Source organism: Poecile atricapillus, chromosome 4 (assembly GCF_030490865.1).
Source record: "Poecile atricapillus isolate bPoeAtr1 chromosome 4, bPoeAtr1.hap1, whole genome shotgun sequence".
NCBI classification, from domain to species: Eukaryota; Metazoa; Chordata; class Aves; order Passeriformes; family Paridae; genus Poecile; species Poecile atricapillus.
In genome coordinates, this window is record NC_081252.1 from 32,537,139 (window position 1) to 32,550,424 (window position 13,286).

General features: G+C 41.4%; 1 protein-coding gene across 2 annotated transcripts; it reads left to right on the forward strand.

Moving 5' to 3' along the window:
- The first annotated feature begins 267 nt into the window (after positions 1-267).
- On the forward strand, positions 268-10,949 carry ERI1 (exoribonuclease 1). Of its 2 annotated transcripts, XM_058838675.1 has the most exons (7): positions 272-730; positions 1,387-1,562; positions 3,634-3,844; positions 5,168-5,251; positions 5,918-6,027; positions 7,138-7,252; positions 8,470-10,949. In XM_058838675.1, exons 1-7 carry the CDS (start codon positions 467-469, stop codon positions 8,710-8,712), a joined length of 1,203 nt encoding a protein of 400 aa, XP_058694658.1. In that variant the 5' UTR covers positions 272-466; the 3' UTR covers positions 8,713-10,949. The 2 variants fall into 2 exon arrangements, with proteins under 2 accessions (XP_058694659.1, XP_058694658.1); XM_058838676.1 differs by lacking the exon at positions 5,168-5,251 and having other exon boundaries at positions 268-730.
- The last annotated feature ends 2,337 nt before the right edge of the window (positions 10,950-13,286 follow it).

Consider the following 13,286-nt stretch of genomic DNA (forward strand, 5'->3'; position numbering starts at 1 on the left):
GCTTCATCACTTTGCCTTCACCTCCTGGCTAAGAAGATCCAGAGAGCTTTACATATCTCGTGCCACCCACCTCACCCTGTTTGTTGGCTGTGGATTGAGGGATATGGGGAATAGCAGGCACGGCAGATTCCCTGCCAGGAAGGGGCTCTGGCTGTGACCTGGCACCCAACATGGCACGCGTGTCCCAGATCCGTGTTTCGGGTGAGCAAAGTCAGTGCCATAAGAAGGAGGACGGAGGCATAAAAATGAGGTGCCTGCCCAGTGTGTATTTCCCGTAACACGGAGAGAGCTTCCAGAGAGCTGCCGTGACCCAAACCGCGGGGGGCCTGCCGGCCAGAAGCCCAGGAGGGCCGAGGCAGGCGCAGGAGGCGGCGGTGCCGCCGCAGAGGGGCAGGGTCGAGGGCTGCCGGGACAGCCGGGGTGAGGCGCTCCGGGCAGGCGTGGCACGTGCCCTCCGCAGCGTTTGATGCCAGGGAAGGCGAGGCCGGGAGCCGCAGCCGGAGCTCCCCATGTCTCACGGAGCGGCAGCAGCGCGGCGGCGGTGGCAGGGCCGCTGCTCCGCCCAGGGGCGGGCTCCGCGCTCTCCCGCCCCCGACGGGCCACCGTCCCCGCCGCCGTTCCCGCCGCTGCCGCCGCCGCCGCCGCCGCCGCCGCCATGGAGGAGCAGAAAGAGAACCGCCCGCAGCCCGCCCGGGATGAGGCGGCGGCCGCTCCCGCAGCCTGCCCGCCGGTGAGTGAGCGGGGCGGTGCGGCCGGGCGGTGCTGGCCCGAGGCCGCGGCCCCGCTCCCGCTCGCCCTGGGTGGCTCGGCTGCCCGCCCGCCTCGGGCCTCGGTCCTGCCCGGCCCTGCCCTGCCGGGGCTCACCCGCCCGAGGCCGCGCCGTGTGCGCGCCCCATGAAGGCCGCAAGTAGCCGTCGGGAGCCGAAGTGCCCGTAGTTCTCCCTGCTGGTTTATTGCTTTGTTTATCTTGCACTTACTGGGCACCGGCCCGCGTGTCCCAGTCCGTGTGGATTCTGGTTAATTCAGGCATCGAGAGAAATCTCGCTGCTCGTGAAGGCTTTGCCCGTTTGCACCAGAGAACTCTTTCTGTTGAGATTAGGATTCGTGTCCAAGTTTTGTCACCGAGAGCTGCTGTTCGACATGGCTCAAGACACGTACATTAGCATCTCTTTATTCTGTTTGTTGCTGTTTAGGAAAACTGTGTTTCAGAGCAGGCTTCTCTTAAGTATTGATTCTCTTGCCTATCTATAAGCTAGTTCATTCAGTTTGATCACAAGTGTAACAGTGTGATGCTTTACTGCGTTCTGGTGCCAAAACGATCTGTGCAATGCTCAAGCATCTTGTTTTGACCTCCTTAACTTACTTCCTGATTTCTCTTTCTTTTAGGGTCGGCAACACTGTAGGATCAGTGATCAAGAAACTAATGACAAAACTTCTGCTGCCAGTTCAAATGACTTCAGTGATCCAATTTACAAAGAAATTGCTATAACTAATGGTTATATCAACAGAATGACCAGAGAAGAGCTCAGAAGTAAACTCGCAGAGTTCAAGCTTGAAACCAGGTTATTTGGAAACATGTTGATTTATCTTTGAGAGCAGTAGAGTGAGGAGGGATGATTATTTTAAATTTTAAAAACTCAGCACAAAGTGAAAAGCAGACACAGCACCAGACACCAATTGTTTTATGTGCAATCTTGTTGCAGCTTTTGTTGCAGGATTAATGCATACTGCTTAATGTGTGCTGGCTCAACTGGCAACCCAAAGAAATGAAAGAATATGTAAATGTAAGGTACTTGCCATCACTTTTTGGTCAAGGAGGAAAGAAGAACTGCAGTGGTTCTCAGGTGGTGCTGCAGACTTTAATCATAATAGCAACTTGCTTCAGAATATCCATATTTTTATTTACTGTACTAGTACAGATTTGATACTTGCTACACACTCTGGTGATGAGGCTCAGGATTTAATCAATGCAGAAGATAAGTACCTTTAGATGAAGAGTTTGCTACTCTGAATACACGTGCTAGGAAAATGTGAAAAATTAATCTATGATAAACTGGATTTGTGCTCACTGGGGCAGAGGCAAGGGGGTTTAGTATAGTTCCTGCTGTACTGGAAACGACCTGCAAGACTAATAATTCTGTGACCAGGCAAACTTGAGCTATTGTAAAGAAGGTCAGCTGAGAAAAATAAAGTGTGTTTCTGTAGGCAGCAGGAATGAGGAAGTAGTGGTGGGGAGTTTGTTGGTTAAATTAATTTAGTGCCTCATGAGGAAAACATCATTACTTGAGAATTTTTTTTGGTAAAACATTAGATTTATATAGCTGTTTAGCAGTTCCTCTGATTCAGAAATTGAAAGCAGAATTCAAACAGTTTCTGATGTATTTGTGGCATTCTCTTAGGCTGTAAGTTTTCTATATGAGTTTTTTATTTTAGTTGCAAATGCTGATATCTTAAAATTTCTCTTTTACCCAAGCTAGGCTTTTTTTGTCAATATATTCAAGTAAGTCAAGTAAGAATATGTCTTACCTGTAAACAAATGGTGCATCAGTTCTAATGTAGAGAATTGAGCAGATTATCACAGAACGTCCTTTCCTATTTTCAAAATTTTTTATAAGTTTGGTGAAGAAAGAGGTAATTTCCCCCTCTACCAGCTCCCATACTGTCTCAGCTTTTAATGAACTGGTCATTGACTTAAACTAGATCAATAAACCAGAGTGAAGATGAGTTATCTCTGCACAAGCAGCTGATGTTCTCAAATGCATGTTTACTAGTTTGATTTTAGTTCTTCTTTGTGGATCAGTGGGCTGCTTTTCTGATAATACCATTTGCTACGTGTCTCTTACATCTTCTCTGATTTCATTTGCAATGAAAAATTTTGAAAATAACTTCCTTGGAAGGGGAAATTATCTTCATTTATTCAGCTCTGGTTTTGGTACATGGTAGTTCTGGCATATGCACTTACACATTATAATGTTTGTATTAAAAGGGTAGAGTAAGTTACTTTAATTGCTTGCCATGTGAATTTATTTGTAGCCACAAACCTCCTGAAAAGTAGGATCTTGACCAGGAGGTTTTTCTGACAACTGAAATCTCAAATAGTTTGAGAGAATCAAGCTCAATTTTAAATTTAAATTGAGAAAAATGTAAAATGTGGACATGTAAGATGGATTCTGTGTTATCTATGCCACTGATGCGGAAAGGCTTCAGGCATGAATCACTTCATATAGAGGGCACAGGGGAATACAGGTGAAGCAGTACATCTTCCAGGGCCAGAGGTCAACCAGGAGTAACCTACAAAGATTGGAGCTTTGGAAAGGCTTTGGATACCAAGTCTTGCTGATGTAGCAGTGACTGCAGAGTGTCTCTATGCCATGCTTCCCAGTCTGTCCCTGGTATTGTATTGTGGGGGGTATCACAGCCTCTGTGATAGCCCAGAAAATGGGATATAATGTAGGGTAGATAATGGGGATAATGCTCCTCTATGATAAAATGGAATTCAGATTTCACAGGTGCTGGTGTTCAAAATGAGGTTGTTAAATATTGAACTTCCAGATGTTAAATATAGCTTCAGTTTTTTAACAATGAAATAATTAAACAAGAGTGTGATCTTTGTCCCTTTTCCTATTTCTTTAGAGGAGTGAAAGATGTACTGAAAAAGAGATTGAAAAACTATTATAAGAAACAGAAGCTGATGCAGAAGGAGCACATTAGTGGAGACAGCTGCTATGACTACATCTGTGTTGTTGACTTTGAAGCAACATGTGAAGAAGGAAACCCACCTGAATTTGTGCATGAAATAATTGAATTTCCTGTTGTCTTAGTAAACACGCGTACCCTGGAAATAGTAAGTGATCTAATGGCTGTGTTGGTGTGCTGTTCTTTGAAGTAACTTGTTTGCATCAGAAAGTCTAGATTAGTTTTTAAGCAGATGTTGAACTTCATTAAAAATAGCATACTTTTTTTTATAAGGGCTTATCCTCTGTGCCCCTGAAGTACAAACAAAACTTTCTCCTCTGAAAGCGTTTTCCAAATGATCATCCAAGTAGATTATTCTCCTGCAGTCAACTCCCTGTATTGATAGTTGTCCACCTGCCCTTTCTTTCCCTGCTTTAAGGCCCACAAATCTATTTCTAGGACTCAAGGGATTCATCACAATCAAAAAATTATCAATTTTTGTGGTGGTGTGTGAGGCAGTGTAGAAGACACTAATGCAGAAGTCTAGAAAGTGAGATTGAGTGAACTCCACTTCTTGTCAGGCTCAGCTGTTTCCACATTGTACCCAACAGACTGACAGCTGTGTAACCCAATTTTAGACATATTTAGCAGGCATTTGGTAGCCTCGAGTGCTCTGTTCCAGTACAGCTTTCTTTTAGGATAAACTACCTGCTGCTTAACTGAAATTGAGTGACCCACTGAAACAGAGGATGTGCACACACCTCTGACTAATGGTTCATGTATGAAAACCTCTTAATGGGAAGAGGGTTTTCAGTAATCATTGTGACACTACAATAAAGTGTAGCTGCATGTATGACTTAACTACAGAAAAAGGATTGTGCAGATTACCAGGATTGTTTTTATTGCTCTGAGAGTGTCTTTTTTGTGTGTCCAAAACGTTTTGTGTAACAGCAGGGATTTGGGGCTTTCTTTTTCCCATGAAATTGCCTTCAGTCTTCACTCTTGTATTGCTCAGCTTTCCAGAGTGAGATTTTGTTTGCCTGGCTGGCATCCAGAGGTGTAGGACTTGCCTGAAGCTTCTGAGGTGTGCGGCTGGTTGCTTTCCTTGAACTGCAGGTGAACCTTTAGAGATACCACCTAAAAAACATAAGGCTTTTCTCATGCCTTTCACTTCTTTTTACCTGACCCTCACTCTTCCCAAATTCTCTGCTTTTTTGCAGTCTGTCCTTTTTCCCTCTTAAATCCACATTCCCACTCTTTGGTGCCTACTGGCTGAGAGGAGGGCCATGCTCTGGTTGGAAAGCTCTCTGTCCCGTTAGGAATCTGATGATGGCCAGTCAGGAGGCTCATACTGGCTTGGGAGGTGCACACTCCTTTTTGCCTGCAGCAGGACAAGTAGCTGCTGTTGCCTTTGGGCTGCAGGCGAGCCAGAGAAGTTGCCTTGCAGGCTGCATAGTGTGCTGCAGCTGAGTGATCGATTCTCCTGTTACAGGAGGATACCTTTCAGCAATACGTGAAGCCAGAGATTAATCCCAAGCTTTCAGACTTCTGCATCAGTCTGACAGGAATAACGCAGGTAATTTGCACTTTCGTTTCTTCAGGGAGAAATAGGAAAAAAAGGGATGTGGTGTTGATGTTTTCAGACTGGTAACCTTAAATGGTAGTCCTTCATGGTTATTTTTTTGTAAGGCCTATTCTCTTAATCCTTGTTTTTTCCCCTCTTCCAGTTATTACAGAGCTGATTTCACTAAATTGATCATTTTGTGGGGAAAAGTATTCTCTTTTTAATTCATGTGGAGAAATTTAATCTTTAGTAGAGCAAAGCACCTTTTGAATTGCATCAGTTCCTCTCCTAAGATCTTTATTCTGAAGAGTTTAGAGTCTTAGGATGGCAATGGCTTGTGATAAGTGACTTAAGATGGAGCCTGGGAAACAACCTCAAAGGTTTTAATCCAAGTTCAACTGCTGTCTAACCTTGTTACCTTTACAGAAGCTATTAGGAGGTTGGCTCTTGTAGTGGTGCTTTTGTGGTGCTATTTTTTCAGTATAGAAGAACCTGTCCAGTCATCTGTTAACATGTAATCTGCTTTTGTAAAGATTTTGATGAAGCCAACTTTTTAATTGCCCATATACCAATACAATTTATACATTTAATGCTGAGGGGTTTTTTTCTGAAAAAGTTTTCCTTACTTTGTTGGTTTTTGTTTTGTTTTTTGTTTTTTGTTTTTTTTTGTTCTCTAAGGACATTGTTGATAAAGCTGATATTTTTCCTCAAGTTCTGCAGAATGTCATAGAGTGGATGAGACAACGAGAACTGGGAACAAAGTACAGCTATTGCATGTTGACCGACGGGTATGTCCTTATGCAGCCTTCAGCACAATCTAAAACTGCAAAACCATGTTTAATATTTGTGAGAGCATTGCTAAGATGGATCAGGACACTGCCATTTTGCTGGTTTTATTTTAATTGAAGCTTTTTGTAAAATGGTAAAGCTGAACTGAACTATTCAAAATGAAGCTTAAATCCATCAGATGGCGCCGTTTCTTTCCTAGTGGTCTGTATACAACAGAGTGATGCTGAAGACTTTGTTGTTGCTGTAATTCTCCATTTATATCTAGCACACAATACCTGAAAATAACACTCTGCAATTTTTAATTTTTAACCTGTAATTACATTGCTGTCTTTGGAAGCAACAGTGAATTTAAAAAAAGAAAATGCTGAAGCAAAGCTGTTGCAAGACTGGTTGTATTACTGGGCTTAAATGTCTCTGGAATTCCCCTTGAGAGGAATCCCCTCAGTGAAACTCCTTAAGGAAAATAGGTGCATTGAAATCTCTGTTGTATAGGTGAGACTGCATAGATAGGTAGAAGACATGGGGGAAAAAAGCTTTACTTTAGCTTGCAGCTTACGAACTTACTGGGGTGGTTCCCTTCAGGAAGGCAGGCTGCTAAATAAATAAGATTATAATTTCTTCATATTTTCATAGAGATCTGGTTTCTCATAAAACTAGGTGCAGTCTAGTTTCAATAACCTGCCTGAAGTAGAGAGATAAATGCATACCCAAATAATCAGGAAGATTTAAGGTGTTGCTTTCTTCCCCAAGGACCGTGTAAGCATCTAGTTTATTGGCAGTTTTCAGTGTTGATGTGGTAGGTAGAGTAGTTGGTGTGCTATTTTTTGTCTTAACCATTGTGGACCTGAAGCCATCCTGGTGAAAGTCTTGCTCCTGACAGTATTTTTTTCCCCAATACTAAGAAATTCATATAAAAAAATTCTTTACCGTGACTAGAGGAAACGAGCTTTTCCTAATTTGTTTGTTCCTAAATTGTTTTCCTTCTGCAAGAAGGAAAAAGCTGTCTTGTCTTCTGTCCAGAGACAAGACAGCTTTTAATTCCACAGCTGTGCAATATGTAGAACACAGGATTATATATGACTAATGTTTTCCTCTTTTGACTTTCTAAGATCTTGGGATATGAGTAAATTTTTGAACATCCAGTGCCGTATTAGCCGTATCAAATACCCTTCCTTTGCCAAAAAGTGGATCAATATTCGCAAATCATATGGGAATTTCTACAAGGTTTGTACAAATTGCTGTTTCTTTTATGGGAAAATTTGGTTTAAAAGTCTAGAATGTCCTGTTGTGCTTGTCATCTCTACTTGTGTAGTGTAAAATTACAGTACAACTAGTTGCCTGGTGCCTGGTTTTCAAGTGCATTTCATGTGCAGATCTCACTTCACTAATTGAAGATCATATAATCTACTGCATTTTGATTTTAATCTTGTTTTTAAAAGTCAGGTTGTGTTCCTTGAAGGATTATCTAAAAATGTTACACTAGTCTTCTTAGATCAAGTGTATCTTGAAGTAGTTCAGCTGAAAAGACTGTCTTGATTTTTCAATATTTTTTCCTGTTTTCATGCAATACACTACAAAAATTAATTTTCACCACTACCCTCATATAATCTTGACTTTTGGCAGAGGAAAACATAGTCAGGGAAAACAGGGACAGAGAAAGATTAGGATGTATCTACAGTGGAATCAAATTGTCAAGAGAAAGGTAATACCGAGTTCAGTGCTGAACCTTACAGTTGCTTTCTGTCAGACTATCCTAAAATGAGTTATTGGAGATTCTAACAAATTCCCAATCAGTCTACACTAATATACTTATTTTGAAAGGGATTTCAGCCTAGCTAATGGTCTTCTTTTGAAGGGCTTTTTCATACTAAACGTAACCTCTAGATTAAAGAGAGATTGACATTTAATACGGGAAGAGCTTTACTTTGTGTTGGGCAAATATTACAGGGTTGCTGTAGGTGTTGCTGATCAGGTCCTGTGAAGGTTGAAGGCATTCAGGAGCTTGATGTCAGTGAGAATGAGGAGCCTGGTTCTTCTTTAATCACTTAGAATTTAAAAGGAAAAACCAAACTCAGATTCCCTCTGCAATGCCACTGGGGATAGTAATTTGTTTTTTATAAAGATGGTTAAACTTATCTAGGCCATGGCTTCCACCCTTGCCAGCACAAGCATATCTTGAGCTGGTGTTGTTAAGAGGCTCTTGACATGATCCCAGGTCTCGACAAACTCCTGTTGACTGTGCTTCCTCTGTAAAAATGAAAGTGTCTGTCTCACCAAGGTGCTTTGAAGTTCAGTGGTTAGTGATCTGACAGAAGGCAACATGAAAGTAATAAGTGACTTAAGTTGGCTTAAAATCTGCATGTGTTTCTACTGCCCGTGTTAGATTAAAAAGACTTGGTACTGAACCTAATCCTTGAATGTTGCTTGCTTTCTCCCATCAGGTTCCTAGGAAGCAGACCAAGTTGGCAATCATGCTTGAAAATCTGGGCATGAATTATGATGGGAGACCTCACAGTGGACTTGATGACTCTAAAAACATTGCAAGGATAGCTATAAGGATGCTGCAGGATGGCTGTGACCTGCGGGTGAATGAGAGAATTCATGGTGGACAGCTGATGACAGTCTCCTCCTCAGTCCCCTTAGAGGGAGCCCCTGCTCCACAGATGCCCCGCTACAGAAACTAGCAGTTCAGGGTTCTGCCTCAGGAGCTGCCCTCAGATACCCGCTAAAGACTCCAGAGCTTATTAAATGGCCACCTCTGCCAGCTTGTCTGCCATGCAGAATCCTAAAGCACCTTAACTAATCATCTCTGTTGAAATAAAGAGGAGCGTGGAAGCTGTTTGTTCTTTGAAGCCTATTACAGCAATTTCTTTTTGTACTGATGACTTCTGTTGTTTCCAACTTTGCTAGCAGTGAGGTTGATACCTGGAATCCAGACAAAGTGTTAAGCTTTTAAGAATGTGTCATTTGAACACCTGCTAAGAGGGATTGGGCCTGTGTGCTGCTGTTCCACCTCAGCCTGTGGGCAGTATTTGTTCATTGATGTATTCCAGTGATATCTAGCATCTGCTTATTCATTGCACACAAATAAGCCATTCCTGGAAGAACTGAAAGAGCAGTGGTTGGGCTGGCCCTTCCTGATAAGGCACTCTCTGCTAAGGGTTGCTACCAATTTTTTTGGTTTTTTACAAAGTTTAGGAGAAATGGGTGTGCATTCATCTGCTCTAAAGCAGCAGAGGAATACTGTTGTTTGGGGTTCTTCTTTAAGGGATATGTTTTGCTGCTTCCCCATCAAATGGAAGAGCTGGGTATTGAATAAAAATTTCATTAATGTAGTATGATGATATTTTTCCTAACCTGTGTTTCAAAAGAGAAGGTTCTGCAGATTTTCACTGTAAGGATCCCATCTCCTATTCCTGCATAGCTGCCCTTCATTTAATGTTGTTTTTAGACACTATCTGCCATTTGATCTTAAAAATGAGTGAAGTAAAAGTAAGTTCAAAACATCCCTTGTCAAAATTTCATGCTCTGTGATTATTACATAAAACAAACAAGAAGCTTCTCGTTCATGACTAAAGACGTGTTCAGCTATTTTTGGTATCTTCTTGTGCTTCTGCTACAATGAAGCTATGCCTTTATTACAAAATTTAACACTGGAAGATTAACACAATTTTATTATTAAAGGCCACAGCTAATTACTAGGAACTTCTGTTTTCTCTCCAGGCCTCAGATAAGATCATATTCAAAAGAGGCCAAAGTATTAATTTGCTTTGTCTCCATGGGCTGTTACAAAGTGCACCATTAATGTGATCAACTTTGCATTAGAATGGCTTGTTCTGAAAAGTGGAATAATGTATTTTGATTGCTCTAAGTTAAGGAGAAAAAAAATTGCTATCCCTATATTGCAATTTACCCTTTTTACCACCTACATTCAGAACACAAACAATTAATAAACTTCATTAAGAACACTGACTAATCAAACTCCTCCAAACCCCGCTTTGCTCTTCTGACTGTTAAATGGCATCAATGGAACTGTGAAAACTTCCATTTTAAATTGATGCAGAAGGGAGAAGTATTAGTCAATTGCTTCATATGATTTCCTTTTTGAGTCACAGATTTGGACAGCCATAACTGCTTCAGAATGATGTTTTATGGTTTTGGTTTTTTGGGTTTTTTTCCCTGAAAGCAGCTAGTTGTTCTCTTGTAGAGTGTTGTTGAACTTTACTGTTGTTTTTCATTTTGTAGCTATCCACTTGATGGATTTTCACATGGTAAAATACAAATCTCTAAATGCTTTCTCCTAAAGTACCATTTATCTGTCAGCCTATATTTTGTACAAATTTTTATATACCTGCTTTTCAGTGTAGCAACTGTAGTATCCTCTTTTTCTGAAGTACCATGGTAATCTCCTTTTTTTTTTGTGTCTGAATTACTGTTGTGCAAGTTTCTGTGACAAAACTGAGTCTAGTTCAGCAGATCTGCCCTGGGCATGGTGGCAGCCAGAGACTTTATCACTGGTCTTTATTTACAGGTCTGGAACCAGGCTCACAGTCAAATGAGAAACTTTTATTTGTTACAGATTATACTATAGGTTGCATAAGAGCTGTTGTAATTGTACGTACAGAGTTGTTTATTTTTGCTAAATAATTTCAAAAAGATATTTTGAGATAAGGGTTAAATAATAATTGTTTTCTGTTTATTGCTTGAATAGGTTAAGATGATTTTATGTATGAGCTGCAGAAATCAGTGGAATCATTCCAGATACTATTTTATCTCTTGAATTAATGTCCAACTGTAAGCTGTAAGTATTTTCACAGAATATTTGATTCTGTGATTTTGAGATTAAATGAATTTTAACAATGTTTGCTGATTTGTTTGAAATGTAAACAGACTTATTAAAATAATTTCATATTTTTAAACATGTCAGGTACTGAATTTGGTCTCTAAAGCATGAGATGATTTCAGCAGTCTTGGGGGTCTTGGCATCAGCTCAGCTCATGATTTGTCTTCTTTAGTGGACCAGCAACATTGCAATGGCTGGATGGCTTAAATCCCATGCATGTGACTAGTTCACAACATTCAGTAATGAGATAAATTTTCCTGGATACTTCATGCCACAGGGGAAGGAGGCACTTGAGGAAAAAAAAATGGTTTGGTGATTTTAATAGTGATGCTGATGTTCAGCCAAACTGTTTTTTCAGGTTCATTTCATTTGTTCATCCAAAGAAGCTTGCTGAGAGCATCTGCTGTAATGAATATTTTAATTTATTAGAGGAGTCTTTCTATGTTGAAAAAATTGACAACTATGTAAAAAACAATCCAGTCTTTTTTATGCAGAAAAAAAGCATGCAGACATTGATTGCCTTGTTGATCGAGTTAGAGGCTTTGTTCTGTTGCTTTTTATTTCACATTTCAGGAGCTGTACTTGAGCAATTCTACTGCTACTGCAGACAGCATTTGTGGAATAGTAGCAACTTTAAACAAAGGGATTGCAGACTAATTTCAACATGAGTGCTTTCAAGTAGATTTCTTAATATATACATTTATATGAACGTGAGAGGGATTCACATAATCTTGGGGTTATGTTAGGAAAAAAGGTTTCTCAGGTTAAAGAGCAACAGCCTCTGTCTCTGAGCAAATGGGAAAGAGGTCACAACAGTTCATAGCCTCCCATTAACTCCTTGTGAGGTGTGGCTGCAGGGGCCACTCACAGCAGGTCAGCTGTCCACAGAAACTGCTTTTGCCTGGGCTTGTCTGATAGTAAGGTAATTTAATAATTTGGTCTAACAAGGTATTTGTTTCCATATTTTGTTGGAAATTAACATTGCAATGAGGAGGGGGCTGTTCTCAGCAGTGGAAATAAGTAAAAACTTCAGTTCACCTTACATTCTCATGCCTTTGGAGAGTTCTCAGTGTTTCACTGCAGGCCTTGACGGTTCTTCGGTGATCTTGAGAAAGCAGTGGTTTTTTCACTCATTTCTCTCACCCTACACTTCCCATGGCTGTTTTTAATTCCTCCTTTTCCTCCACTAATGAACATTTGTCTCTTCTGGAGAGAAGTTTGTGCCAGGTAAGATCTGTGTGTGTTATAGTAACGACTGACAGGCCCTTTATAAAGAAATTGGAAGTCTTACATGTGGAGGGTAGAGGGGACCCAGTTACTGACTGCAGGCTTTTGAAATGGGCTAGATGTATAGAAATCATTCTGCTGTAACCAAGACCACTCCAGCCTCCTTTCAAGGACTTGATGTTTGGCAGCCCCATGGGGTGGCAGTGACAGCTCACCAGGAGGACTCCCCAAGTGGAGATATGGGTGTGGTCAGTACAGGCTTCTGCTCTGCCTTTTATTGAGCTCTGGCCTCAGAGCCATAGTTAGGAGCGGGCTAACACTATTCTAGAACACCTTCCTCCAGCAGAAAATGGGGTACTGATCTGCAAGTTAGCATGCTGACAAGGCTTTAGAGGTCAAGCTGTTGCTTCTCTCTTGGGTTCTTTCTAGTTCAGTCCTTTCACATTCAACAGCCTCCAATGCTTACTGGCTTTTGCCCTTTTTAAATTGGAGGACTTGGTGTCATGGGAGGAAAACCTGAAGAAGCATAAGGGATGTGCGCTTTAAACTAAGGAAGTGTAACTGCTTTTCACTAAGGTGGCCCCATATGGAAAAAAGTCTTTTTCAAGTGAATGACAAAAGCCTTGAACACCTCCTTATGGCAGAGGTGACCTCTAGGTGTGTTCTGATTGGGGATGTGATTCCATGACTCAGGCATCTGTCTCCTCTGTGGCCACTCAGTTCAGGAGTGCCCACGGGTAGCACCATGTCCTGCTCCTGTGATCTTAACTTGGTGTGGTCATGACTGCACATCTTAATTGTAAATCTTGTGATGCCTCTTGCAGATATATCATGGCGGGGGGTTTTCCTACTTCCTGGCTAAATTAGTGCTAATTAGGAGGTTTTGCTGTTTGAAGTGAATGGTAGTAGTGGTCTTGCATTGGTAAAGTACTTGCAGGTGATTCTGACCTCCTTTGTTTATGTGCCCTATTTCACCAATGTTAGTTTTTAAAAAGCACATGTAGCCAAATGGATCTCTATGAGCCAGAGATGTCCCAATAAGCAGGAATTGCTTCATTGTGGCTGTGTTCAGGTTTGGAGTGGTGTGCAGGACTTGGGCTGTGAAGCATGACACTCCTTCCCAGAGAATCCCATGATGAGCAAGATTTATTTCATATTAATTCCTGGCTTGAATTGATAAGTAGTTGA

Bases quoted from the DNA above. Each gene is read 5' to 3' on its own strand.
- ERI1 (XM_058838675.1), top strand. From the start codon at position 467: ATGCCAGGGAAGGCGAGGCCGGGAGCCGCAGCCGGAGCTCCCCATGTC. The intron at 5,252-5,917 runs GTAATTTGCACT...TTGTTCTCTAAG, and splicing joins GTCTGACAGGAATAACGCAG to GACATTGTTGATAAAGCTGA. The intron at 7,253-8,469 runs GTTTGTACAAAT...TTCTCCCATCAG, and splicing joins CATATGGGAATTTCTACAAG to GTTCCTAGGAAGCAGACCAA.